This window comes from Spea bombifrons, chromosome 4 (genome assembly GCF_027358695.1).
Source record: "Spea bombifrons isolate aSpeBom1 chromosome 4, aSpeBom1.2.pri, whole genome shotgun sequence".
Classification (NCBI taxonomy): Eukaryota; Metazoa; Chordata; class Amphibia; order Anura; family Pelobatidae; genus Spea; species Spea bombifrons.
This window is the reverse complement of record NC_071090.1, coordinates 96421345-96449139: the sequence shown is the minus strand read 5'-3', so window position 1 is coordinate 96449139 and position 27795 is coordinate 96421345. Positions and strand designations below refer to the sequence as shown.

The following is a 27795-nucleotide window of genomic DNA, read 5'->3' as shown; positions in this document are numbered from 1 at the left end:
ATGCAGAAGCATAAGCCTGACCAAGCAAAAGGCATGGCAAAGACTTCGATAGAATGCTTTGGAACTAACGTTTAATGCATATTGGAAAATATAAAGAGAGCAGCTCGATCCGTTTCTTAAAAAAAGGTTCTACTATATCTTGCGATCATACAGACCAATAGTTATTACTGAACCAGTTTATAAACATGTAACGGGTATTAAAAACATGAAATAATCTGAGAACTTAATGAAAAAGTACAAATTTATATTTTCTTCGAGGAAAACTATAGGTGGGGGTGACCACCACCTCTGAGAGAAGACCAGCTTACAAGCTAAAAGCCACATATAATATTCATTTTCCCATGTCATAAAAGCAGTCATTAAGCTCCGAACGGCTGTCTCTACGCTATCATACTGGCCACGAGGAAGATAGGCTGTCTGCCGGGCTCCATTGCCCCTAATTAGCGGTGAAGACTGGTACTCCAAAAACGCGACTTCTATAGATTCTAAACAGGATTTCTTCTAGGCGTACAATAGTTTCATTTCCCACATCACCCCAAAAACAATAACAAAAAAACAAGACCTTCCCTTTCTTGTGGTGGCTTTACCTGGTGTGTCAGACAGAGGAAGAGGTAGGAAGGGGTCAGATGGTTTGTGCAGCGGAGGGCTGGGATCTTGCCCCTGCGCATCTGCAGGTTTATCCACAGCTGGCCAGACAGAGAAGTGAAAAAAAGGGGGGAAAAAAGAAGAAGGAGTAAGAAGTGAGAAAGAGGAGAAGAAGAGAGTCCTCAGTGTGAGAGAAAAGCATTTCTTCATAGTTCACTATACATTTATAGTATTGCAATCAAAACAAAGTACTTTAATACGCCTTCCGCATTGGTGGGGGTGTATGGGACGCAGAAAAGTATCCTCACCTCCCGCTTGAAATTAGCTTTTTGCTACAAATATTGAGGAAAACATGCTTGAATAATAGTAAATTGCTATTAAGATAGGCAACAGCACAAAGGAGAAGAAGCGTATGAATGTGGGGCTGGGGTGTGACATCACCTGTGCCGCTGGAAAACAGAGAAGGTCCAAAAGAATCAGCCTGAGACACAGCAGGGGGAGCTGGAAACCCAGACAGGAGGTCCTCTGCTGAGCTGCTGAGCTGCTCCGACGGTTTATCTGCAAAGGAGCGGAGAGAGATGCTTACACCAAGACCAGTATCAAAGAAACTCGATCAGGACAGCGAGCCATTGTGTCTTCTCCCAAGAAAGTTTAAATGTCAAAATGATACGATGTATTTATAAGATGCACAGAAACCGAAGGAACCAATAAACGTACAACACGAACAATTTCTAAATGTCTGCTGTGCATTTATATAATTATCATTAAAATACACCGTGACCAAGGAGTACTGAGAAACATTGGACTCAAAAATACAATAAAAAATAACAATAAAAAAAACTTACTGTCTCCCAGCTTGGCAAAGTCCTTGTTCAGGAGCTCCTCAGCAGTGAGTTTGGAGAAGTTATCATCGTCGAAAGGATTCCATCCCGAAGACTCAGGTGGGTTGTGGACATTCTGCTGAGATGTCCGAGGAGAGCCGGAAGGAGTAGTTGTAGCTGACCTGATACGAGGTAAACAAGTATATTTTACGTTATGCACTATTTCAATACTTTTAACCAAAAAACAACCATTATGTTATTTTATGGAACCATGGTATATTACCACCACCAGCACTGTGCACCTACATATTCATCCATACTTTGCTCTACTTTCTTCTAGTGTGTGCGAAGGAATGCATGCACACAAGCAATATAAAATATCTGACCATGGAAACTAAATGGCATTTGTAGTAAACTTAGTAAAGGACACATGCAACAGAATTTATCTTAGGAGTAAATGTTCAACACTATTACATAAAACCCATAACCCTTTAATCTCTCCAGACATGAGAGAAACGCTATAGTGATTACTCATAAGAATGAAGCAAGTTAATAGAATCTCCTTTGGCTACTAATGTTACAACTTGGTTTAGATACATTGGTGGTCACATGCTAATTGAAGGAGGAGAGATAAGCGGGACGTCAATATTCCACTTTTATTGTGCTCAAGTGGAACCATGGGGTAAACATCCTGACAGCGCGCATGGAGTATTCCTGGCGTACCGAGCCTTCTAGACTACAGACCAGAAATATTCTAGGCTGCAGAACCTGTGTAGACTTCTGCAGCAGGTGTCGGCACAGTTTTGCTGACGTCCAGCTGTATTTCTGTGAGGCTCATATTGCAGAATATAAGGCAGGGAATCTACCCACCCAACCTCATGTCTCATAGGTCTGGAATCCTGTGGTTTTTGGAACTTATGAAAGTATCGGAGGATTACCTTCTGCTTTCATCATCAGCACTGGTATTCCCAGGTGAAAAGATAGGAGAGCAACTTTCTACAGCTGCGATTTTTGTTCTGTATCAATCTACTGGTACCCATTTTCAACCTATCCTGTTAATCTCCATGAAGGACATTCCCGCACCTCCCTTACTTACCTGGTGAAGGTTTGAGAAGGTGACAAATATCCCCCCAAAAATTCCTACCTGCTTTCAAACATATATATTATTTAATCATGGTTCCTTATTACATATTCTAGGTCTGCAGCAATACAAAACCACTAATCCACTCTACCCACACAAGAGGTTAAGAACAGCCTTGCGCACAACACTAATTTATCTCGTTGTGACGTTATATTAGAGCCCTCTTAAATCAATCACTATCCTCATTAGAGCTCACAAAACACCTAGCGTCCATTACTGAGCAATATGGTTATTTGCACGGATAGCTTAGAAATCTTTGCTGAAGAAGCACATTTTTAACGCTCACTTTGACTTGTTGAGGTTTGCTTCGGCAGCTGCTGCTTGAAGGAGCTGGGTCGATTTACTAGCAGGGACACCGAAGACGGCGCTGTGTGTGACGTCACTGAGAATCCTTCGGTGTCCACCACGCTGCGTCTTGGGTGACGAGGGAGGCGTAAGAGAGCCCAGCTTTTGCCCTACAGAGGGCTGAGCGGAGACTGCCTGGGGCTTCTGGTTTGTTCTTACTGGAGCTTGAATCTGAAACAAAATGTTACAGCGGTTTTGGGTTTATACATACCTATATGTATGCTAAAATGTAAACTATATTGCAGGACAGTGTTTCACCGCCGACCAGCACAGACCATGGACTCTTCAATCAGGCCTGCGGTTCACTAGGTTCAGAATACACTTTCTGGTGCGTGCTTCACCGGTAACCCCCAGAAATGTACACAACACTCACCGCTTGTTCCGGAGGAGCTGAGGGCTGAACAGCGGTAGGTATGGTTTGCGGTTGCGCTGGCAAAGGCCCCGGTATCGGCACTACTGCTTTCTGCTGCATGGCAGCCTGCTGTGCCAATAGCTGCTGCTGCAAGTAATACGCCTGGATCATCTGCTGCTGCTGCATCGCCTGCATCTGTGGTCCATAAACAAGAAATTAACACATTTACACACATCACACATAGAAAGACAAGCATGTAATGACAACAATCTAACAAAAGAAATAAAAAAAACAGCCACGGTGCACGGTATTCATTTGCCATAACCACTTCCGTACTCACCTGCTGAGCCTGCAGCATCTGCTGCTGCTGCTGGAAAAGAGCCGCCGCCTGCTGCTGCTGCAGGAGTTGCTGTTTCAGGTACAGTTGCTGCTGGTGAGACGCAGGCACTGCAGCTGGTGCCGGCATTGGAGCCGGCTGCTGGGCCGTGGTAACCGGTGTGGTAACCTGTGGTGCAGGCTGTGCCACTTTGGGCTGCGGTTGTAGCTGCGGACCAGGTTTCACAGCGGCCGGCACAGGCGTAGCCGTGGGGGGCTGAACACCTGGAACTACACCTAAAGGGTCAGGATGGAAACAAGAGAACTCAGCGTGAGAACAATGTATCATAAGAACTACATTCTGGGGCGGAAAACCATTTAGTGAATTAATTTAAACATTTAAGATTAATTTTTTTGCGATTTGTTACACAGGTACCTGGACTGGGTGTCACTGGTTGTACGGTTGGTCTTTTCCGAGGTGTTAGAGCTGGCTGGATGGGAAGCATGCCAGGGTTAGGTTGCGTCTGTCCAGCTTTAGGCCTCTGTCTTGGGGCTATAGAGGTCTCCATGGTTGGAACTGGATCTGTTAGTCTGCAGAGCGGGTAATACAATATCCATCATTAAATGTCTCTACTGCAGATTATATAACGCAAAAGAAAAATATATCCACTGAACACTAACTGCACAGCACCTTCCAAGGACGAGGTTGTTGCAGGAGAGAGAGCTTGGAGGAAAAGCAATAACCTCAACCTCTAGTTACTAGTTTAGAAGGAACTTGTCTTTGGGGCTTATTCGCTAAAGAAGCCGTTTGCAGGAGGGTTGGGATTTAATATCTCATTCTCTTCACCATGCATTATAATGTTCAAACTTTTGGGCTACTGGTGACCCAACATACAACATAATTCAATGTGTTTTTCAGGATTACAGTATTCAGGGATAGTCAAACATCTCATCCCAGGAAACTTCAATGGGGTTGGCCCATCAGAATACATAGTACTATTAGGGAGTTAGCATTTTCAACCCTCCTGCAAAGCTCCCTCTTTAGAGAATAAACTCGTTTCTTGAGCTCATCTTCAAGACATTAACGCTGAACAGGAACAAATGGCTGAACAAGGGTATTCATATGGTTAATAATTAGCTGGGGTTTCTGATGCCCATAGGACATGGATGGAGAAGGTGCTTCTCCCATCGGTCTCCGTTCCCCACAGAATGACATGGAGAGAGTGGTAAGCGCATCTAGCAGCGGTCACCATCCGCTCAGAGGAACATGGAGAACGTAAGAGTTTCTCATTGTCCACCTCATGCCCTCACCAGGGATGTGGGTCATTCTCTGCCACATCTGTACCGGATGAAGGCTGCGTGTTCCTTCTTTAATAAAGAGGTTGTGCAGCGGCGGCTGCCCTGAAAGCGAATGCTTCCATCGAGGCATTTGGAATGCAGTTCGGAGAAGACTCGAGGAGAATACCGGCTGCTGCAGCCAGGGATCTTCCCCTGGTGCTCGTCACACACCCCATACCGGTTCCAAATTAGCGCAATGCATGCATTCTGATTTTTATATGCGGCGAGTATCCCTTGTAAAGAAGCTAACAAAGCCTCCGCTGTTACACCCAACGCAGATCTCTACATTTACCTGGCCTTAGGGGTTGTTTTCTTGGCAGCTGCTTCACCGGCTTTCACCGGCTCTGGGAGTTTTGCGGGGATCACAGAGTCCTGTGGAAATACCCAGAGACAGACATCGCTATAACTTTTATCCAAAATGCCTGGGAAGCCCTAACAACGCAAGGTTCTGGTATTTCCATTCTAAGGATGGCCGGGTTTTGTTAAAAATCATCACTTACATGCACATTTGGAACAGGGCATTCTCTCTTTGCTAGTTTGAAGGCGAAATAGGACACTTGGTAGATATCTGGCCTCTTATCTGGGTCTGGCTCAAGCATATACCCTGTTGGGCAGAGATTCAGACGTATATGAAAATTAATAATCACAATAGTAATAACAATATAAAACAGTCAAACACAACATACAACATGTAAGACTTAAATCCAAATCACTCACCGAGTCATTATCTCCCCACAATTCACTTCTTACAGAATAAACCTTATTACAACAATGCATTTCCCTTACTGTGATGAGCCCTTTCCTTGCTCTAGGGCAAGCAATCAAGCACTAATGTTACTGAAATAGTATGCAGCCATAAAATAAAAAATAAATAATAATAATAATAATAATAAAAGCGTTGTTGAATTAAAGCTTTATCAATAACTACGGAATCTTTCTACAATTTTAAGTCTGGTGTTAAATATTTTAATTATGCACTAATGATAATTACGCATTGAATGTCTGAATGGAAGAACAGCTGGGGAAAAAAAAACCCATATTAGGCATATGTGACGCAGAGGTAAAGAGTTATAAGGAGCAGAAGACTTACGCATGAGGCAGTGCATGTCCTGAGAATAGCGAGAGTTGTCTGGGATGGTGAAATTTCCATCACAAATAGAAACCTGGCTTTCTCCAAATGGCAGAGTGAAGAAGCAGAGCTTATACAGCAAACAGCCCAGGGCCTTCGTGGTGAGATAGAGAGAGAGAGGTGGATAAAGACAATGGTCATCATAGTTCCCAAAAGGAACAATCCAAAACAAACATTTAATGCGGAAATTAGAATAAAAATTAGAGGCTGACGTAAGGCAAACAGGGGAAGAGCAGTGGCCAACCGGCTGGTCGGTAGCCACTTCTCATCATGAAGCTCAGCGGAGTGTCGCTACGCCTGCTGCCCAGAGCCACAGACAGGCAGAACGGGAGACAGTTTAAACCGACCCAAAGATATTCTTAGGGTTAGCAAAACTGTAGCAGACATTTATGTTTCTCATAAACATATCCCGATAAGTGGAAAGTTTCACTGCTGTGCCGATCGTCTGAGATCGGAAATTATACGACTTTGCTCAGGAAATGCTCAAGTTTAGTGACTGCCCCCCCAGGCAGCAGGTAAAATATAAAAAATTACCATTATATATTAAAAAGCATACAAAATAACTACATTTATTTAGGGCACCACTTAATGACAATGTTTGCTATATCTTAGGTCTCAATTTACAAGCAGTTATTAAAACAGTGAATCTTTACATTTGATATAATTGAGCTAGTATGAGGGAATAAAACATGAATGGGACCCTGCCAGCCAGACATTTGGGAAAGATCTGTCTGTGAAGGGGAATTTGGGAACGAGTGTTTATAACAAACCCAGATATCGGCCTTGACGGTGATCACTTTGCCGCTATAAAGATTCACCATCTCAGGGGAGCGGTAGGAGAGGGTAGTGTACCTGAAACAGAGAACAGGGTTGGGTGGGTTAGTCTCGTACCATTTGCACTATATACCATATGTGCTATATACCATATGTGCTCCATTCAACAATGCTTACTTAATATTGGCATTTATATTTAACTAGTAGCGAATTATACATTTCAAAACTATATAAATAATAAAAAAAAAAAACAGCTGCGGTCCTTAGAGGAAAGAAAGACATCGCTGACAATGCTGGATGAGCCCAGAAAAAGATAAATGGTGCGCTTTTTCACCCCAAGTTGAGTGCCAAGAGTGTGGACAGCGAAAATAATTGTCCTCCGTGCTGGGAACCAGAGGACCTCATGCCTTCCTGTAGTGTGCAGGGGGGGGGGTGAGAAGAGTTTTTAATTTTCATTTTGTTTTTGTTAGTTTAAAGCACTACCCATCCATGCCACAAGGCAGTATTTGATGCCTCATTATAGTTTTACATGTTTATGTTTTCTGCGAGCTGCACTTAGTTATTATTCTAAATATGAAATCTTCATCTGGTAGCAAATCTTAAAGATTAGAAGTCTTTACTTTAAAAAATCATGTTTGCATCATTATATACCATATTTGAGATATCAGTTGATCAATTTAGTGTTTCCACAATTATTTTATACCCCATCAGAGGCACCACATACATTGCAACAGCACTACGTTTGTCAGTTTGGCCTGTTTTGGTTTATTGTCCAATATATTAATTATATGAATTTGATTTTATGGGGGTTTTCTCCCATTTAAATGGGTTGCTGAACAAGTTGCGTTGTTAGATGTCTCAGTGTAAGGTAAATTAATTTCTCATTGCATATTCCTGGTTGGCTGTGTTATTCACCGTTTCACCGTTATACTATGAGCTAGCCGGCTTTTTCCTTATGACTACAAGGGACTTGTGACAAAACCAAAACTAAAACCCACTAGGCACCCTGCATCATATTAGATCACATTCTCATGAACGCCACTTTCTGTATTACTTTTCTTATATGTTGGTTCACGTGCTGCTCATAATGTTGTTCTGTTTGGGTATGTATTTATTCACGTATGCTGCGATTTGTATGTCACCTGCGTGTGCTTAACCCGTGCGGGGCTTCCAAGATGCAAGCCATTGAGACAATACAGGATGCCATGAGACATGTCGGCGGCAATATATCAGAGCTGTTTTGGTGGGATGGACTTTTTGTCGGCGATATATTAATGTTTGGCTTTTTAAGCCAATGCAGGCCGCCGGGGAGCGATGGTACGATCTACTATCGGGTTTTTGGAACAGTGAGGCGTTTGCCAGAGGTTTACACAATGCCAGGCGCTGGCATACAGCTGAAGCTTTAAACGCGTCCTGTGGCACTAGCCCGGCCTATGGTGATTAATGTATAGCACCCTCTACAGTGATTCTATACTTGTATCTACCTCCCATTGCCCTGGTTCTTTTGATATATTATTTTATATTTTGTTAGTATTTCTGTGTGTTTTTATTTATACATTTGTTGTGTGGATTTCTATTTTTTGTCTATTGATTTATTTCTTTGCTATAGGCCTCTCTATTTTTTTTAGAGGGGGGGGTCTTTTTTTTTTTTCAGGATAAGTAACTTTGTTCCCTGTTTTATTGCAGCCAACCCTCTTCCTGGTTAGTATTTTACACCTTTCGCGGCTCGTTCACTGGTGTTTGCACAGTTCTTAATAATGTACACTAGACACAGTAGTTATAAATATATTTTGGCGCCGTACTATCACAACGTCAGGTAAATTAAAGAGACATTTCCATTCTCTGTAGCAGAACCTTACTTTTTTATCTCCTCCTCTACTGTGGTGACCCCCTCGGTCTGTGGGTTCTGGCATTTATTTATTGCACTCCCAAAATCACACAGCACGTAATGTCCACGGTCATGTAGTAGGATATTCTCCACCTAAAATACACAAAAAAACACACATATGAGGTTACAAGCAATGGTAGCTTTCACAACCCCAACATTCACCGACATGCGATAAATGACTGGGTTTTTCAGAAAAGACGGAGATGTGTGTAAAATATACATATTTTTCAGGAAGTTAAAGGCAAACTACATCACTTCTGAGGAAACAACCCCCACGTGAAAGGTACAAATGTATCCTATAACAGTAATTGAAAGCGTGCTTGTGTCATCACATTCTGTTGCAAAACATTCGTATTAATTGCCAGTCAAGGCCCCTAATAAGAACGGCTCTATCGCCATGATACTTTCTATAATTTATACATATTTTGCAGGAGTTTCTCGCACAAACAATCTGCAAGGCAGGCAGAAGCTGCAGGGACAATATTTACGCAAGGGGAGCAAATGACACCAAAAACCAAAAAACTCGTTGGAGATTACGGCCTTCGGTAGGGGGACATAGAAGAAAAAATATTGACCTAGATACAGAGAATAGGTAGAAATTGTGGGCCTATTTTCTAAAATTGACCACAGTTCTGAGGTCCACGAGTTGTAGGTAAGAGGAGAAGATAGAGCACCAGAGGGTTCCTTTCCCATGAAGTCCCTAAAGAAAGATTTTACGATCGCGAAAGTCCTTGGCGCTGGAAGTTTGGGTTACAGATGATCGGATTCTCTATTCATGTGAGGAGTTCTTTTAAAACACAGGCAATAAAGATCTTACATTAATCTATTCTATAGATTGTATATCATGTTTGGTCTAACTGATGGTTTACCAATATGGTGATATTAAATTAATAAGCAAATCCTGTCATTAAGGGAATTGTCTGTTTTATTATACAAATTTGTTGTGGTTTTCCCCCTCATTTCTGTCGCCATTACGATTGCAGTCATTAAACCTGCTGTTTAACGCCACGGAAATTCAATTTAAGATAACTGTCAGCAGTCGGCATGTTACTCAAACTCCTGTCACAATACTCCTTACCTTTAATCTCAAGGAGTTTAGTACCTTTTGTGCGGGTTAAGTGGCACCAACATGGTTATTGTATGTAATTTACTAACAAAATCAGCCCATCTTGTGCACTCGTGAACATTTAATATTAATTTCACGCTCAGCACTGCAGATGCCGTGTTGTAAAGGCAAAAATAAGCTAACTAGATCTCTAGAATTTGCGGGCAGTGAAATGGGAATTTTTGTTGAAGAACGTTCCGCAGCGTTCTATCTTAGGATATTAGAATGCAAATCGAAGCCAAAGATTCTAGATAAAAATATACATTCCCACTTCAACTAGATTCCGCGCTGTATATTTATATTTCAAACCCAGAAGGTTATGGTGTGCGTGTGTTTATGTGAGATATATATTATCTATATATTATATACACACACACTGGCATATTCACAGTATATAGCATAGTATATATGACAATAAACTGACTTGATCAGCAGAACTAATCTGCACTGGTTTTTACAAAGACTGTGATATTCCTGGTCTTATGAGAATGACTTGTGGATAAACACATGCAGTCACTTCATTCCCATAAATCACTTCCATAGCCATCTGAAGGGGTAAAAAAGGAACAAAGCCAGCGTTACTCACAGGGTCCCGGGGCGCGCGGCTCATTACAGCGGTGTTTACGTCTGTTAGGTGATGCATCATGCACGTTTATAATTAGACAGCACTTGGCTAACAACAACATGTACTTATTTAAGAATACCGATGACGCCACGTGTAGGCACGCAGCGAGAGTATACGGTCTGTAAACGGACGACGATCACAAGGACCAAACGTATACCTAAAACCAGCTGCCATATCATTTATAAATAGGCGAAAAGAAAGCGGAAGCTGGAGTTTTTCCCCAGAAAAAGAGACATCTCGTGTAGGTTAAGCGGCTCTTATCTGCCCTTACATTTCGGCCGCTGCGGCCGCGTTATCGGTCGTAAAGTAAATATACTAAGCTTGCAGTCTTTAAAAAAACACAAGATAATTGAGATGCGGTATTTGCCAGGCTAGAGGAACGAGGCTGTAATCACAGTGACTTTCCAAACGAATATCAGAGGAGAAATAATTGGGCTGCCACAGCGCCTGCGAACCTGTGAAAAAGAGATATTTCTGCAGGCTGGTGTGATGGAAATTAGCATTTGCTGGGATAGACACCCAGTGAAACATAGATGGGGGGGGACACGTTCTTCGGTGGAAGGGGTGCTCCAGTACCCCATTACCTTTAATCACGCGCCTCAATTACAGGCATACTACAATAAAAATACTTCTGCTTCCCTAATGGGGGATTTTTTAATAAGCGTGCCATGCTAAAGGGACCACCTGGCCACCATGCTTATTTACAAGCACTTTAAATCCACAGAGCTAACGTGAGCCGCACGAGTCACAAGCAAAAGTTACACGGTACCTGCCATCATCCTCATCACGGCATTCAACAGGGCTGGAAAGCCACCATACCACACAAGGCTATTAAAGGCTCCTCGCCGTATAAGATGCAATTAACCAATTCACTTTTAATTAACTCACGTAAGTCACATGGTGGATTGAAAGCCGCTAAAATTGTAATGGGATTCTGCCGTGTTAAAGCATTCGACTGCCGAGAGCGTACCCAATATCGGCTCTGCTCCGTTCGCGGCGATGAAGATTTACGGCGGTACTTTTTTTTTTTTTTTTTTTTATTATGCTTTGTCTGTAACCACAAATCTTTTTATAGCCATACCTGCTCTTTAACACATTATTTAAATAGAATCCATTAGCCAGATAAGGCTGGAAGCACAGTCATTACAAGCCTCTCACAGATAAAAATACCCTTTGCTCTGGAAGATCAGGGTACTGACCACAGAGAGGCTTTTAAAGTCAGAGAGGTACGCCTTGATGAAAGCTGCATTGCTGCAGCTTCCTGCATAGCCAACAATGTTTAGTACTTGGGTTGATTTTTTTTGGCGTTTATAAGGCCATGCAAAAGGGAAACATTATATATATTTTATATATTTTTTATACATATTATATATTTTTCATTTCAGTCAGAAGCTGTGTAGAATTAATTCACTATTAAATGTTACAAAGGAAAGGGCAGGTTTTAGATATTCTAAAAACTTAAAAAGCCATTGTCTGATATTAAAAACTTGGTGGCACTCATAGCAGATATTTGTTACTTGTGGAAGTACCCAGAAACTCTAGCTGCACAGCAGGTATTGCGTGTGCTTGAGTGGCACACAGATCCGCCCGCCAAAGGTTTAGGGTATAGACACCTATGCTTCGCTCTCCGGTGTGTGGCATAGAGGTATACATTCACATACTGGAGCTGCGGAAAATCCTTCACATATGCCTGAAGATCACACGGCATCGTTCATATGAGCAAACCAACGAGAAGAAGCCCCCAGGATAATGCAATCGGGGCAGGATTACCGCAGCGCCACATATATCGTCATCACTGCACAAGGGGGTGCTGCTTGGGAGAGAAAAAAACAAAAGACTCCGCTCCACTTTGAGGTAAAAATATTAAAAAGTAAGAAAACTGACACTAGATAAACGCGGAAGCCTGCGGGCGTTTATGGCATGACTATATGTCAGGCGCACAGACAGAAGCCCGGATTCAAGCCTCTAGCAGTCACAGACTGATGAGGATTAACAAAATAATCCCCCACAGATGTGACCCTCTAATCTCCCAGAGAGATGACAGGGTTTAGGGTTCAGAAGCGGTAAATAAAGGGAATTAAGGCAGCAAAGAAATGGCTGCTGGTAGAAGTTGACAGTGCGATGCAGAAACACTAAGCGGCAGGGTGATGAAGGAAAGGAGAGAGACACGGCCTTGATTATTACCTAGCCTTTGGAATCTGAACATGGCTGGTACATTTACATGCTCGCCCCTGCTTTCGCCCCCTATTTTTGCAGTCTATGCTACTCAAGCCAGACTAATTAGGAACCTCACAAGTTCTCTGTTGACTGACTAGATCTGTGCATTCTTTGCCTTCTTGTTTCCACCCCTGTATCAGGACACGTACTTGTGAGACTTAACCTGTGTGTTGGTCAGAAATGCTTTAGACACGATAAAAGAGAAGTCTCACGAAAGCTCGTCATTACAAAATACCGTTAGTACAATAAAAAAAGTATTACAACACTTTGCAACATGAAGTTACATAAACAAATCTAACCAATGCCCCTTTTTGTTCCCTTACCAGAACACAAATACTGACTCATTTCTAGAAATAAGAGACATGGTTCTCTGTATTTTTATTTCATTAAGGCCACAGGCATTTGAGGTGCCCCACCACCCTGCATACCTTGAGATCCCGGTGTATGATGGGAGTCTTGCACTGGTGGAGACGGGCCACTGCCTCGCACGTGTCACAAAAGATCTGGAGAACTTCATTCTCCGTGAATCCTGTCTGCAGCCGCTGGTTCATCAAGTTGACAACTTGACCTCCTGCAGAAACCACAGAGTTACCATTCTTCTAAATGGTGGTACATGGCATATACAAGAACGATACAGAAATGCCATAAATTCAAATAGAAGTGAAAGCGCAAAATTACATCTGACTCATCTCTGCTTAGTTAGTATGGCATAAAACCTTACACCCTATCACAGAAGATGGAGCACTACCATACAAACTTACTCGATGGATACATTTTCAAGCAGACACGTTATGATTCCATGTCATTAGTAGACGCCAGCGCCATCAGAATCAAGGCACCCTTTCATTAGGGCAGTGTACTGTGAATATCGACTGAAAATATAGAGCCTCACCTCGACAGAAATCCATCAGGATCAGGACCTCCCAAACATCCCCACCGCTCATAGAATTAATACTGGAGTCAATGTACCCAACAATGTTCTTGTGTCCGGAGAGGTCCCTCTACAGAGAAAGTGACAAAGAGCATCAAGCATCCCAAGTAAGGAGAAAGAATAGAGTGTCATTACGAATTAAAATTAACTATCAAAAAGGCCAGGAGCTCCTTAGACCACAACGTGTTGTAGAAAAGTAGGCATGTGTAGAATGGGCATTACATATTAAAGAGATATCGTCAGGAACATATTTCAGAAATTACATGTTCTTGATTTTAACCCTCATTATAAATGTATTGAATTTAACTATTTTACTGTTAAGAGTTAACATAAGGAAGTGTTACTTTACAGAGAGGGTAGCAGATAATGGGAACGGTCTCCCAACAAAAGTGGTAGAGGCTAATACAGCAAGGGAATTGACGCATGCATGGGACAGGCATAAAGGAAATGACATATGCAAAGATGCCAATTTTAACAAAAAACGTTATTTTACAATTAAACAAAACATCAATACAGCATGCAAAATAGTTACGTTGTCAGTATATATATATTTTAATTCAGCAGATTTCAGCATGCTAGCACTATAGAGAACACATCTAACCCTTCTTTCTATCCTAACTGAACCCCAGGAAAACTATTTACATGAGCGTGGTTCTAAAGCAGCTACAGTATTGTTGTGGTGACCACACAAGTTCCCATGAGTTTAGCTGTGTGGAAAAAGTATTTGCTGCCTGTCTGAATTTCTGCAATATTGCATTTTTTATTTTTTTTTTTAAAGATCACTTTGTAACTACTTCAAAATGCATTCTTTACCTGCGAGAGTGTGGATAAAGCCATTTGCTCATGGGAGAAGCTGCAGCTCACCACCTCCTCCGTGACCTGGTTGTCACACCACTTTTGAAGCTTGTGGCAGCTAACCAGTGGTAGAAAGTGCATGCACTGAACTCAGAGTGCTTTATCTGCGTGGAGCTGGCCTATGTTGAGAATTCCCTTCATACACACTGACAAGCGGGAGACGCACTCAGTGGGGTAACTCACTAACTTGCCCTGGGACATCACGTAACTCCTTCTGGTCTTTTTGTATAGCGAAGCTGTGAATTGCTTGGTTAATTTATAGCATTTAGTGGGAGCTGCTAATGCTGTTCTTGTTTTGGCTGCATGTGGGAGTACGGACCCTGCGTGTTTGCAGCTGCTGGAACACCTCATACTTTACTGGTGAGTAACCCAGACATTACCATCACTCGCTGCTGAGAAGCTGCACCCCAAACACAGCCTTCAGTCTCTTTTTTTTAACATCGTACACTTCATGTTTTCAATACATGGACAAAGGAACCAGGGGGCACAATTTGGAATCCTCCATATACCTCTAGAGACAACCAGTAGAAGTGTTAATTGTCACCAGGTTCCCAATGTATTAGAAGACAGGGGGGACCCTGATTCCAACCAACAAGGTTTTACACTTATAACACTGGCTTCCAGTAAGAACAATGTACCAGGGTCAAGGCCCCATTATAGTGCAAATCTCATGTCACAGACACATGAATAAATAAAACACGATGGCTCCTTCTTACTCTTCTTTATCTTCCACTCAAACGACTCCCTTATGCTGCAAGGACTACAAAAACTCACTTACCATGATCTGAATTTCTCTCTTGCACACCTGGAGGTCATGCTCATTATTCACATACATGCGCTTCAGTGCACACCGCATGCCATTGCCGGTCCGGACAAGAAAAACAAGGGCAAATCCACCTGTGGAGGACAGGTTACCATTAGCAAAATGAAACGGTACATTTTACTGTAGCATGACTAAGATGTAGCACATTCTGTTGTTGAACGGACAAGTGATGTCAAGGATAGGTGGTTAGACTAGTGGGTCTCAGAAGACCGGTTTTCTTTTTTTCTGGCCATCAATACAGTCACAGTCTCGTTCTAATTACTGCACAAACAGCCTGGGATAAATTAATTGCCTTTCATTCTAGAGCACTACGTAGTTGAAGTCCATGAATGAGACTACTCAGACTAGAGCTGAAACAACGAATCGATAAAATCGATAACGGAAATCGTTGTCGACGATTTCCGTTATCGATTAATCGAGTGATCGATTCGTCGTTGGAGCACTAGGCTCCTTTTACTTACCTCCGCCTGCGTTCCCCGGTTCTGCTCCACGCTCTGCAGTCTCCGCCTTCTTCATGCTACGTGATGACGGAGGTGACGCGCGTCTACTATCAAGTTTGAAGTGGAACAAGTTCGTAGCGGAGGTAAGTACTCTTTATGTCTATTGTCTGTGCGAATGTTTATGTGCGAGACTGGGAGGGAGAGGGAGAGGGAGAGGGAGAGGGAGAGGGAGAGAGAGAGAGAGACTGGGTGCAGAGCAGAGTGGGGGTGGGGGGCATTGCAGGGTGTGAGACTGGGTGCAGAGCAGAGTGGGGGTGGGGGGGCAGGGCAGGGTGTGAGACTGGGTGCAGGGCAGAGTGGGGGTGGGGATGCAGGGCAGAGTGGGGGTGGGGGCACAGTGCAAAGGGGTGGGGGCACAATGCAAGTTGGTTTTAACATCTAGTTCTTAAAATTATTTTAAATAAACGAAAAATTTGCATATTGTTTTTTTTATCCGATTAATCGATTAATCGAAAAAATAATCGGCCAACTAATCGATTATTAAAATAATCGTTAGTTGCAGCCCTAACTCAGACCCTGACTTCCCTCGATTCATACTCATGAGACTCATGCACAAAATAACCTTGACACAGGTCAATCAAGCTTGGCCCGGACAAAGCTAAAAAAAAAAAAAAAAAAAAAAAAAAAAAAAAATCCCATTTAATTTCCACGTCAGGTTATTTACAAAGGCCTCTTGTTGACAAAACTCCATACCCTAGCAACTCTAGGAAAAGCTTTAATGGAAGTTTCCCCAAACTATTTATCCTGGTGGGGGGTGGGGGGGCTCAATGCAACTTGGAGTAGCAGGTACCATCTCAGATGAAGATGCCCAATAAGTCAATGAGAACTAAACTTCAGACATCTCCACAGAAGATCTTGGTGGCCTCAGCAAAATGAATACATTTCCAGATCCCTCCATCTTACCATAAACATTAACACCCCCATTTTTTTTTTTTAAGGAAAGCTAGAATACGGTGGCTGCATGTAGGCGATGGACATTGAGGTATCCACTGGCGTTCTAAGTGCTTTTCTTTATTTAAGCAGAAGTAACAGTATGGCAGGCTTTCTTGTGATTTCTCTTTCTGCGTGAAGGCATGGAGCTCAAAATGTTTTCCTCCTACCTGGGGACCGATTCTATTATTAAAGGCAGTCAGGAAGCGGCTAGGACTGTTTATCTTTCTGCTCTCCCTTCCAAGTTATTTTTATAGACACAAACTATCCCTTGATGACTAGACAAAGATTTTTAATGTAAAGGCTTTTGCTTTTCCTGCAAACGTGACGCGAGTGTTAAACGGCAGACATTTTGATGTATACGTTACAAATACCATTGTGTCCTAGACTACGGTCCCTAAAGACGTTTGTGAACGTAACCACTGCATGATACCGACACGGATGGTAAGCAGGAGATCTGACTAATGCTTTACTACCTATTTTGGTTAGCATAGGGTCCTAATAATAAAAAAACTTTTTAATAAAAAAAAATTATCAATTACTTAACCCACTTCCACTTTTGTTCAAATCACTCCCATCAATGTTCTGCTAAATGTCGACAACTATATCCAAAATGGCCTGGAGCTAGGTGAACATGCAGGTGCAATGCTTCTAGATTTTGCAAAGGCCTCTCATATGAAGGACCATATTCATGATTTGTAATAAAATAATAAAAAAAAATAGGTGTAAGTGATCACTAAAACTGTCTTACTTATCAGACCCAATATGTGCCTTTATTTAAGCAGTGCCTCATCTCCACTCCAAGTTACTTTTGGAGTCCAGCCGCCCCCCAACAATTCATTCTTGGACAGCACTACCGGTTCGCAGACGTTGATGGACGGTTCACTTACAACGAATGATCCCTACATAAAACAGTCTGAATGGTGTTTGGAACAAGACAAGAAAGTACAAACCCCAAGCTTAAAACATATTGGAACAGTTAGAAACTGGCTCCAGTTGTTCCAAATATGTTGGCATACCACCCATTGTACAGCGCTACAGAATTTGATGGCGCTATATAAAACAATAAATAATAATAATAATAATAATATGGCTAGATACTCCCAACCTCTAATTTAGTCTTCAATAAAGTATCAGCTTCCCTCCACAATAAGTGTCTTTTACAGAAACAAGACTTGCTTAACTTCCATGGTAAGAAAAAGGATTGTGCAACAAACTGTCATGTCAGCTATTGACACAGTATACATATATGTGCCACAAACTCAACACTGTGTTCTCCAGTGTAATTAAGTAACTATCTTTGTGATATACCACAATACCTAAAGTATCTGATGATGAATTCCAGATGTATCAATTACCTTTTCTGGAAAGCTGCATCCTAACCTGGGCAGTAAACTCACTCCATCTCTCTGCACCTCCTAGCCCTGCTCCTCTTTAGGTTCCACAAAAACAAAGCAGATCAAGACACCTTCTCCTATAGAGGAACCCCCACATTCCAGAAGACCTTCCTCCTCTTTAGGATCCTCAAACTGTATATATCCACGGATATAGCATCAAAATACCATTACAATAGTTGTAAAAGGGACACAATTCTCCACTTTGCATATGCCTGTTTTTTCTGTCCTCCATTTTCTTGTTCAGCCAAGCCCATCATGTCCTCCTCGTCACTGTGCATGCAGGGTATATTCACCACCAGCCAGCGGAAGCACTAGCCTGGCCAAGGATTCAAAGTGGTCTAACAAGACCCCCTACACGCATGCAATTGCTTCCTTGAGCTCAAAGGGGAGCGCTTTCCTGCCACTAGCTGGCTACTTCAAGCAACTAAAAGTGCCTTGTAAACCCCGACCATGGCTGGAGCGTTGCACAGGTTCTAGAGCTGCAGCTTCTCGTGAAGATAAGAGGCTTTTATTTCTTTTTTGTGTCCCCTCGAGGTAATGAATGCATAATGTACTATACCATGAATGCTTCATAGCAGAGGCTGAACAGCTCAGTAAACTTTAATTGTAAACGCTCTCCAGGACATACTTGAAAAGGAGAGAAATCTTAACATATTTTTCCAAGTAAACTATTCTCTACGTAAATAAAGTACACCTGAGCGGAATTGCTCTTGTGACTCATGCGCGCAGTCGCAGCATGTCCGTCTGAAAGGGTTAACATGCCATTCATTCTAGCACTCATACCCCAAGATGCCGCATCAGCACATTATACAGGACAAAAGTGACACAGCATGACTCAATGAATTTCAGTTACCGGCAAAGCGTGCAATTAGGCTGAAAGATGACATCACTGACCTGTACGAACACTAAAATAACCTGTTCTGCCTCTGGGTGAAACCAGACCTGGGAATGTCACGTATGAACTGGGTAAGAAATCGGGGAGTATCTTTGGAACGTGGGCATGCTGTGCATGGAATCGAGTGGAAATGTTACTACCATAGTTATTTTAATAACGAAATAAACAATTTGACATCACTAAGGAAGCATTTGACCCACATAGCAGGCACATGATTGCAGGCGTAAGCAAAAAGCCGTTGGTAACCGCGTAATACATACATAAATGAAACTGTATTCCACTTTTTTTTTTTGAATGGTTGATAGGGTGATAAATTTCAGGAAGGAAGTTGATTGAACTATAATTATCACAGTATATTATTTTTACTCTTAATAGCATTACAGCGGTTAAAGAACGAGATAAAGGACTTCTTAATAAATGGGTTTGGTTATGCTCAAGGACGATAAGTTACTTTTATGTACCACGAGTGCCAATTTCTTTGCCTTATATGTGTTTTAATTCATCGCATCTGCATACTTTAAAAAGCGTGATTAAAGACTATCGATGTAACAACGCTAATTGCGTTCGCGGTTACCACAGCAGGAGCGAAGGATTTAACACGGAAGCGGGTGAATAACTCGACGTGGCTGCTAGAATGTTAGCAGACGGCAGATTCCCGTTGTCAGAACGTGGAAGAATATATTTTTCATGAAGATCTCAGGAAATGGCTGAGCAAACACTGCCTGGGCTGACTCCACAGTATAGGTCTGGTTTACGCTGCATTCCTGATGATTAAACCCAGAGCAAAGATATGAACGGCCGCGCCCAATGCTTTTTACTTAGAAAAGACAGGGTTTACATGGAGAACGCTGTGACCCCCTATCAAGCAAATATGGAGGGTTAAAGAGACAGTAAAGCCACACCGGAAGTAGACGGCATAAGGGAGAATAGCCTACATAAACACTTAAAGTGCCCCTTAATGTAATATAAAACTCTATACATTATACTTACACGTATGTCAATACACACGTACGCCTATCGCCAGTCAGGCGGCATGTGCCACCAACACTTCCTACACTTTAAATATCTGGGCTATGGTGCTGAAGCCTATTCACTAAAGAGAGCGTTTATACGAGAGTTGTGGTTTCAGCTCATTGTCATTATGAAGCTTCTGCTGCAAGGAGAGCTTGGCTGGCCCCGCATAATGTATAGTTAAATTAGTGAGATTTCTTCAAAGTCTCCTCACTCGTCGAATTATATAATATGCGGGGCCACCTCAGCCCTTGACGCTAGAGAAACCTGAACATTTTGGCCCTTCATGAGTAATAGCGGCGAGGTGAAACCATAACTCTCCAGAAAACTCTCCCTTTAGTGAATAGATCCCACGGTGCAACAGGAGAGGGAACATTGCGGCCCCAGGTGCATATGTCACTCAGAGAGAGGCAGATATCATTTGATCTATACATTAGTAATCTTAAGTCTTATAAATCTGATAAGGAACGTACATCCCACCTAGAGATCATCTATATAGGAACAGCATGTTTCTTATTCCTCGTGGCAGAACCCGCTTGCTATTGGAGTCTCTGAGCCTGTCACTGGTTCTCCAGAAATAATACGGGTAGTAGAGATATCCATACTCACTGAGACAGATACCGATACTGTGATATGATTCCTACCACTAATCCCACACTAAGAGTTCCTTTGTTTAATTATGCGTCAGGTACTTTTTTGGTGTTTTAGTTCATTTTGTTTTGTTTTTGTGGTTTTAATTAGCTTCAGGCATTGGGACATGCAACTTCTTTTTCTTTGTTGATATAAGTTGAAGCACAGAAGCCCAACCTGTCCCTTTAAGTCTAATTCGGCTACATGTGTTTCCATGGTAACCACTAAAGAATACTGATAAATGGGAAACTAAAAAAAAAAAAAAAAAAAAAAATCTAATGAACGCTGAAATTGAATCCTCACAAAATCTCACTTTTTTTCCACTGCCATTCACCTGAATTTTATGGGGCCCAAAATTACACAAATTTAGAAGAGGCTAACACAGAAAGAGAATTCGACGGCAGAGAAGAACCCTTCGGCACATTTAGTCTGCTTCTTTTTCCTGATCTAAAGACTTAGATCCTAATCGGTACTTGGGCTTGTCTTAGATTCAGGATAGCTTTATGTCTGTCCCATGCATGTTTAAGATCCCTCGCTGTATTAGCCTCTACCACTTCTGATGGAAGGCTGTTCCTTTTATCCACCACCCTTTCCTAAAATTTCTTTACATTTCTCCTCTCTGAAAGTTGTCAATAAAATACTGGACATCCGCATTAAAGGCTTGGCCCCAATGGCTCGAGACTACGAGAAGCTACGTAAATGCCACCGCTCCTCCAAGCTTCTTATCTCTGTAAATCAAATTGTTATTGTTATGTGCTAACCTATGCCCAGTTTACCCTTTGTACAGAGCTGTAGAATATGATGGCGCTACATAAAACAATATTATTATTATTGGACCACAATACCAAATACCGGTCTGTCTGATATCCCTTAAGCAACCTTCTCGTTCACGTATACGGCTGTAATCATTTTGGATTAACAATACGTAATTATAGGGTCTACAATCTTAGCCCCAATTCATTTCTAGCAAGAACTGAAATGTATTAAATACACATGTGACAGGACAGATCATTGTGCTATCTGTGTGTGCTCAAGTTTCTCAGGCCCAAATCCATCACTACTACTATTACCATGGAAACCAATGAAAGCTGCACCCCAGGCATGACAGAGGCCTAGTGTCATTGAAAGAAAGGAGGATTAAAGGGCAAGGGGCTAAGGAATTTGGTACTGACAAACATATATATCATTCACACACACATAATGTGCATATATATATATATATGATTTACACACACACACACACAATGTGCATATATCCTATTCACACACACACACAATGTGCATATATCTTATTCACATACACACAAACACAATGTGCATATACATATAGATGTGTGTTTGGAAACCAGCTGACATTAACGCCAGACTCCCAAAAAGAGGGCATATTGCACCAAACTGCTCTGTAAACATAATGCAAAAATCACACAGGTTTCCGGGACCTTTGAGGAAAGCTTGCATTCATCTATATCTTATTCTATGTCTGCCCAGTGAAACGTATCAACTCCCAATAAAGACTCCATCTTCTCTTGGGCTAATATGGCTATTTCCATTTTCCTCAAACACAAGGTCATACCAAAGGGACAAATTAAACATGTATTCCAAATCTCTATAGGCAGTCTAATGTGTGGACCTTTTGTGTCCAGGATAAAAAAAGCAAAGTACATATTGTTACTGATAACCCCAGGCCTTCATGTTTTTGTGGCCTACTATCGGTGGTCAAGTCCTACCCCTATCCACGGTATGTCCATTCATCTTCATGACCAACTACCAACGATCAGGTCCTATCTACTTACATTACGTCTATTTATGTGGCCTCCTATCGGTGGTCAAGTCCTATCTACCTACCTTACGTCCATTCACTTCCATGGCCTCCTATCGGTGGTCAAGTCCTATCTATCTACATTACGTTTATTTTTTGTGGCCTCCTTCCAGCGGTCATGGAACGATGTTTTGAGGTCAGCGTTTCCTATAAACAATATTCAATAACATAGGTTTTAACGATATCAAGGGTTGCCACCCGAGCTGCATTTCACTGGCCGGAAAACAAATGTTTACTTTCGATCAATAATAATCTGCAACTGTTACCTTCTTTTCTGGGAAGGAGGCACTACTGAAAGGTAGTGAATTGAGATCACGATAGAGTAGTATCAAATATTCATAGATGGATCTGAGCAAGGATAACCCCAAAATCTTCCCATTTGACGAAGGGGTATCAGAGGTCACAGAGCTAGCTTTAAGTTCTGTGGTTTTATTGGCTCCTCCACCCAACACCAAATCTGATGAATTACATATTTGTTGGGATTCTTCTTTCTAGAATAAGACAGCCCTCTGAATTATGTCTCATTATTATTATTATTATTATTATTATATGTATCAAAACGTGTTTATTAAAGCTTTCAAGCAGGGAACGGGGTTAATAAGGCCTAGGTAGAACGACAAGGGAGGATTGTGACAGTGCTGGATTTGCAGCAAAGCATAGGAATGGGGAGGGAAAGGCCCCGGTGTCCCCTGGGCATTTAATAATGAAGCTTTGTGAAACCAGCATCAGCCTGGGAAAACCGCTGAGCCAGCAATAAACAGAAAACTAGAAGAAAGCGAGAGATAAAATAGAGATTGGGAATGATAGGAGAACAAGGTGAGGGTGAGCGATTCAGGAGCAAATGAAAAGAAACAAATGTAAGCAGAAAACGGAAGAAAACCAATGAGGGATCCAGATGGGGGAGCATTACAGACGTGGGGAGTGAATGACAAACACACCGCTCCTATTTACGCTGAAGCACTTGTACCCTTGTCGGAAGTGCCATTCAACTCAACAGGGCCTGGCACATCATGGCATCAACCATCCATTAACCTGGTACTGTACTGTGCTTAGTTAACATACTCCAATAGCTATAATATGCAATAGACACTCAAAAACGGGTTAACTGTAGGGAGAGAGGAGTAAAAAAAAACGGATACAAAAGGATCAATGGTCTGTTAAGCTTATGTATCTAAAAGACGCAAACCCTCCCTACCATGTAGGGAATAGAGCATATATCTAGAATCATACAACAGATCTGGGCCTGCGGAAAAATGCATAAAAATAATAGAACAATTATTAGTAATCCACAAGAAAATGCATTTCCAGCTAGGAGCCCTTCCAGCAGATCATCAGATTCCGTGCTCGCTACTACTCTATATGTAGGTAGCAATGCCATTCGCTGTTATAGAGTAATAGGCCAACCCAGCCTGTAGGTCCGACAGATTTGTGTATGAATGTAGTTTGACATAACTGATGACTCATTCACATACTTACACATTCAACATATGTAAGTAATCTGCCAGGACACAAATGCCAATACTTGTGTTAGTGTGAGTGTATATGTATGGGTTACTGACACGCACAAAAGTGTATATCACCAAGTCTGAATCCATAATACAGCCTTCTAAAGCGTCGCTCAATAATAAACTCTGCAACAATGTTTATAGGATTACCTGCTTATTAAATATAATTTGACTCGAAAATTCCACATTCATTCATTCAATCACTGATCAGCATCACACAAAATTTGTTCTCAGTGAAGAAAGTCGGCAATGGCGAACGGGCTTTACCAAAAGGTTGATAAGTGCACAGACCAGCCGCCCAGGAGAGATGGTAGGGGCAAACAAATTTCACAAAAATTCAAAGATTCCAATGACATGCAAGTCGGGAGTCATGACTCGGTGGGTCATCTGACATGCGCTGACTTTTTAAAAGTCAAGCCCTTTACTGATACAAGCTAACATTTCCCAAAACAGGAGTAGGACTTAGTAGGCTAAGTTGATTTAGCGTTGAGCTTTATGCTAAGCGGTTGTACGAAGACCATTGTATTTACTTTGGGCACGCTGGCCAGTTCCCACACATAGCATGACACACAATGCGTCCCGACACTGCATACACAAACACACAATGTTTCCTTTTGCACAGGATAAGCCAGTAAAACAAACTGGAATATCCTCTCGCCGAGAGATTTCACTCAGCGGGAACGACGTAAAAGAGCTTTACTCCAAGAATGCTAAACACTGAGTTTTTAGGGTATTTGTACAGGTGCAGAATACAAAGAATTCCGCTAACGGCCGATTCCTGCACTTCCAACATAATACCGGTAAGAATTACAGAGGTATCCAACATATTTTACAAGTCCATCAAATAATGAGCAAGGACCATACACATGCACATCCTAGAGTGTTAGCTCCATTGGTCAGAGTCTTCCATTAACCTCCCTCCTGGGCCTCTACACATCCAAATGTCTATTTCACCCATGTATTATTTCCCATTGTACATCGCTGCGGAATACGATGGCGCTATATAAAACAATATCAATATTCTTTCTAAAGAGGGTAAAATAAGCACTGTGCCTCTTTTGCCCACACCCCTGTGTAGTGAAAGCGACCCCGCGACAGATACAAGGAACACATAAGAAAGGTTTTATTTTACCTTCGGCCAAAACCTCGTCCACCGTCACCTGGTGTCTGCCGATATTAAACACTCGTCCGACGTAACCGGTCCCCAGGCCGCTGGATGACCCACCACCGACTCCAGATCCTGATCCCCCCAGCTCACGCCGGGAGTCAAAAAACTTCTTCATGTTACGGACGCCCCCAAAAAAAGGCTTCAGCCAAGAAAACGAGCCTCTCCCTTAGATTAGGTGAACAAATTCATTCAATTGAGGATCACAGCCTAAAAACCGTAATCTACAAAAAAAATGGAAGAAAACAAAAAAAGGAGTGTATTCTACAAGGAGAAAGGCGGATATTTGTCTATGTCATATAGGGTGTCAGCCCTTCGGTTGACAAATAACGTAGGGTTTACGCTTCAATAGTACATCAGAGGGGTAAATTCGGATTAACCCCTAAAAAGCTACAGAAATGGGTGATCTGTGTGCTCCCCAAACACATGCATTACAGACAAGCCCTAAATGCACCAAGCTTGTAGAAGATCGAGATGCTTCTTTGTAGCGATTAGATCCATGAAGAATTAGATGAATGCTGTGTATGGGAACAGCACAGCAGCTGATAACTGGGTCTTAACCAGGAAATGATCCTGAACAGGAAATGACTTAGATTTCCACAAAACCTGCCCCTTTCCCCCGCTTGTCCATTCTGCTGATCAGCAATTAGGGGGGGCAAATATGTTGCGAGTCCTTCAGGATGCCCCCCTTTCCTGCGCAACCCGCCGGCTCTGACACATCAATGATCGCACGGGCGGCCAGCACAACGACAGATATGGAGGGAGACACAGCTAGGAGACTTACGGCCGCGCCGATCAGCCCCGCCTCGCGTTGCATTCTGGGAGCTGTAGTCTTCTGGATGGGAAGGGTTTATGAGCCTTGACGAAGACACAAACTACAACTCCCAGGGGGCTGCGGGCAGCGGTTAAGCCATCTGCCTGTCCTTCTGTAGTTACAATATAGCAGTGTGTCCAAGGTAGATGACCTACATCGGGTTTTGTATGGTTGGAGCCGTGACCTTTCCCACTGCAGATGCTGAATTACGTGCGGAAGGAACTCAGCCATGCAACATCCCGTGTAGCAGCCATAACCCTGCGCTGTCACAACTGACAGCTGCCTATGGCTTCCTTCATGAATGAAGTCACAAGATCAGCCGGCATTCTGGCGTTATATAAGAGCTGTCACCCTGCACATTATCACAATATTTGATTGCATTTGATATCAACATTAGCTTCAACATTGTATTTTATTATTTAAACATTGGATCATTTAATTTCGATTTACAGTGCAAAAAAAATAATAATAATAATAAAAAATAGGTTGCTAGGGTTACTGCACCTGTGTGATTATAATTAGTCCCAATTGCATTATACATTCAGTTAATAAGGTGTGTAATAGACATAACATAAAAACATAGAACGTGACGGCAGAAAAGAACCATCATTTCTTCCAGCTTTAAAGGCTCAGTACTTGGTCTTAGATTCAGGATAGCCATAGTTTGAATTCCCTTACGGTGTTAATCTCTACCACTTCTGCTGGGAGGCTTTTGCATTTATCTACCACCCTCTTGGTAAAGTAAAACATCCATTACATCTAAACATTTGACCCTCTAGTTTTAGATTACGACCTCTTGTTCTTAAATTTCTCTTGTACTTTGTTAAATCACTTTACGTATTTACATTTTTCTATCACGTCCCCTCTCTCCTCCAAGATTAGAAGCCTTCAGAATATTTTTTCAGAAGCGCTGCTTAACATTTATTTGTTTCTCTGAAGATTTAACCACATAAAACATGTAGACTTAAAAAAAAAAGATTTCGTGGTTTCTATGACAACAACCTATCCCTGTGTGCTTCTGTATCAAGTGACAATTAAGTGCTCCCGGCAAAAATGTTGAATGAGTTTTGCTTGAATAAAGAATTATATGTGAGAAAGGGTTGGGCGCTCATCATCAGTACTGGGAATGATGTTTCCGACGCTGCATTTAGTTACAGAAGACTTAAATTCAGCAGAGAAGCTGCAACGGGGCACCGTTAAAAAGTGACAAAATACTGCCAAAAATGGTCAAAGGCTTTAACAAAAGCCTATTTCATAGCCTTCCTCTATCATACCTGCCAACAGTCCTAAATTTTCTGGGACAGTCCCCTTTTTTGGGTCCCATATTTGGCTCTGTCCCATTATAAAAATATTGCCTATGTATTGTATAATGCATTACACGGTGCACAGGCAGCATTGTGTTTAAGTTGTGTATGTCTCAGATACTCACAGCCTAAATGCCCAAAATGCTAGTAAATGAGCTACAGATACCCTAGGACAGAAGGGGTGGGGCTTAAAGTAGGTGGAGTCACAGAGCTCCTCCTACTTTAGGCTCCCCCTCCTCTATTTCCCAGGACACCTGGAGCAAAAGTCAGCCAGTATGATATTTGCAGCGGTGGACTGTGTGTATGACTGCTTTTAGGGCAAACATGTGGCTGTAATGGATACTTAATAACCTCACAAACAATAACCAAATGGACACATTGCAACATTTAAATAAAAACACAAGACATAGAAACTGGATGACACAGGCCGTGGCGCTCTTTTGTTTAGTTTACAAATAACATTAACAATAACAAGTTTAACAAAACAATAACTATAAACATATAAACACTTTTGGCCTAAACCACAGAGTACACCAAATTATTACATAAGCCATCCGCCTTGTAGGCCAAACTTATGGGCA

At 42.0% G+C, this 27795-nt stretch overlaps 1 protein-coding gene across 7 annotated transcripts in view; it reads right to left on the bottom strand.

The window, feature by feature from the left end:
* AAK1 (AP2 associated kinase 1) overlaps nucleotides 1-25868 on the bottom strand; it is a 41347-nt gene extending 15479 nt beyond the window's left edge. For 3 of the 7 annotated variants that reach the window (XM_053462492.1, XM_053462493.1, XM_053462497.1), the window contains exons 1-15: nucleotides 25064-25866; nucleotides 15200-15318; nucleotides 13528-13636; nucleotides 13064-13206; nucleotides 8660-8781; nucleotides 6797-6878; nucleotides 5988-6120; nucleotides 5398-5501; nucleotides 5190-5269; nucleotides 3996-4150; nucleotides 3585-3856; nucleotides 3266-3439; nucleotides 2834-3063; nucleotides 1431-1588; nucleotides 1027-1143 (exon numbers count right to left, since the gene is read on the bottom strand). In XM_053462492.1, coding sequence (XP_053318467.1) covers nucleotides 1027-1143; nucleotides 1431-1588; nucleotides 2834-3063; nucleotides 3266-3439; nucleotides 3585-3856; nucleotides 3996-4150; nucleotides 5190-5269; nucleotides 5398-5501; nucleotides 5988-6120; nucleotides 6797-6878; nucleotides 8660-8781; nucleotides 13064-13206; nucleotides 13528-13636; nucleotides 15200-15318; nucleotides 25064-25214 — 2149 coding nt within the window. In that variant the 5' untranslated portion in view covers nucleotides 25215-25866. Of the gene's footprint in view, nucleotides 1-587; nucleotides 687-1026; nucleotides 1144-1430; nucleotides 1589-2833; nucleotides 3064-3265; nucleotides 3440-3584; nucleotides 3857-3995; nucleotides 4151-5189; nucleotides 5270-5397; nucleotides 5502-5987; nucleotides 6121-6796; nucleotides 6879-8659; nucleotides 8782-13063; nucleotides 13207-13527; nucleotides 13637-15199; nucleotides 15319-25063 lie in introns of all 7 variants that reach the window. The other 4 variants (XM_053462491.1, XM_053462496.1, XM_053462490.1 and 1 more) reach the window with 4 other exon arrangements.
* Nucleotides 25869-27795: the final 1927 nt, after the last annotated feature.